The 691-nt window shown below is 46.7% G+C and overlaps 1 protein-coding gene across 1 annotated transcript; it reads right to left on the bottom strand.

Annotated features, from left to right (window-relative positions):
• Positions 1-25: 25 nt before the first annotated feature.
• LOC147819840 (collagen alpha-3(VI) chain-like) lies at positions 26-687 on the bottom strand (the record flags this gene model as incomplete). Its single annotated transcript, XM_087170158.1, has 1 exon — positions 26-687. A coding segment is annotated over one exon (528 nt), but the record flags the coding sequence as incomplete, so codon positions are not given.
• Between the last annotated feature and the right edge of the window lie 4 nt (positions 688-691).

Raw genomic sequence — 691 nt, 5'->3', positions numbered from 1 at the left:
AGATTTGAGACATATTTAGGTCAAACTGTCAAATATTTCCTGTGTGAAGTTCAGATGATGAAAGCTAACCTCCACTTTTACAAGCTGCTCTACAAAGATGGCACAACTGTTTTGTCAAAGTGCCACTGGCTGACCTGATCTTAGTCAAATATGCTTTTATTACATTTCAATTTGAGGTCCTAGCATGAGCTTGGAATGGTAAAAATCGGTCACTTTCTTACCAGTCACTGTTGGTGTCACCTCCGTGGCTCTAACTACCACTGTGCTCATTGCAGAGGAGAGCTGTTCTTGTACACTGGGGAGGTCAGTGAAGTCAGACACTGATAGAGCAAGATTAGGATCATATGATATCTTCTGCAGCTCTCTACTGTCAGAGCCCCTTGTTCCAATGCCAATCACAAAGATGCCCTGCTGTTTGAGAGCAGAGGCCGGGGCGTCTACATTGTCAAAAGACCTTCCACCATTTAGTAGGATCAACATCTGTGGAACACCTTGCAGGCGCCTACTCCCGGAGGAGTTTGTAAAGACATTGTCCCTGACGTACTGGAGGGCTGCCCCGGTGTTGAGGGGTCTGCCTCCTTTGTGTGTCAGCCCTCTGACCGAATCCACAACATCCTCTCTTGTGGTGTATGTGTTCAGATAGAAATTGACCTCTGCATCTCTGCTGTACTGGACCACAGAGACACGGTCA

Source organism: Seriola lalandi, unplaced genomic scaffold (assembly GCF_002814215.2).
Source record: "Seriola lalandi dorsalis isolate HSWRI2012SDOR001 ecotype SW California unplaced genomic scaffold, Sedor1 jcf7180002038686, whole genome shotgun sequence".
Classification (NCBI taxonomy): domain Eukaryota; kingdom Metazoa; phylum Chordata; class Actinopteri; order Carangiformes; family Carangidae; genus Seriola; species Seriola lalandi.
This window is presented reverse-complemented; position numbering and strand designations above follow the sequence as displayed.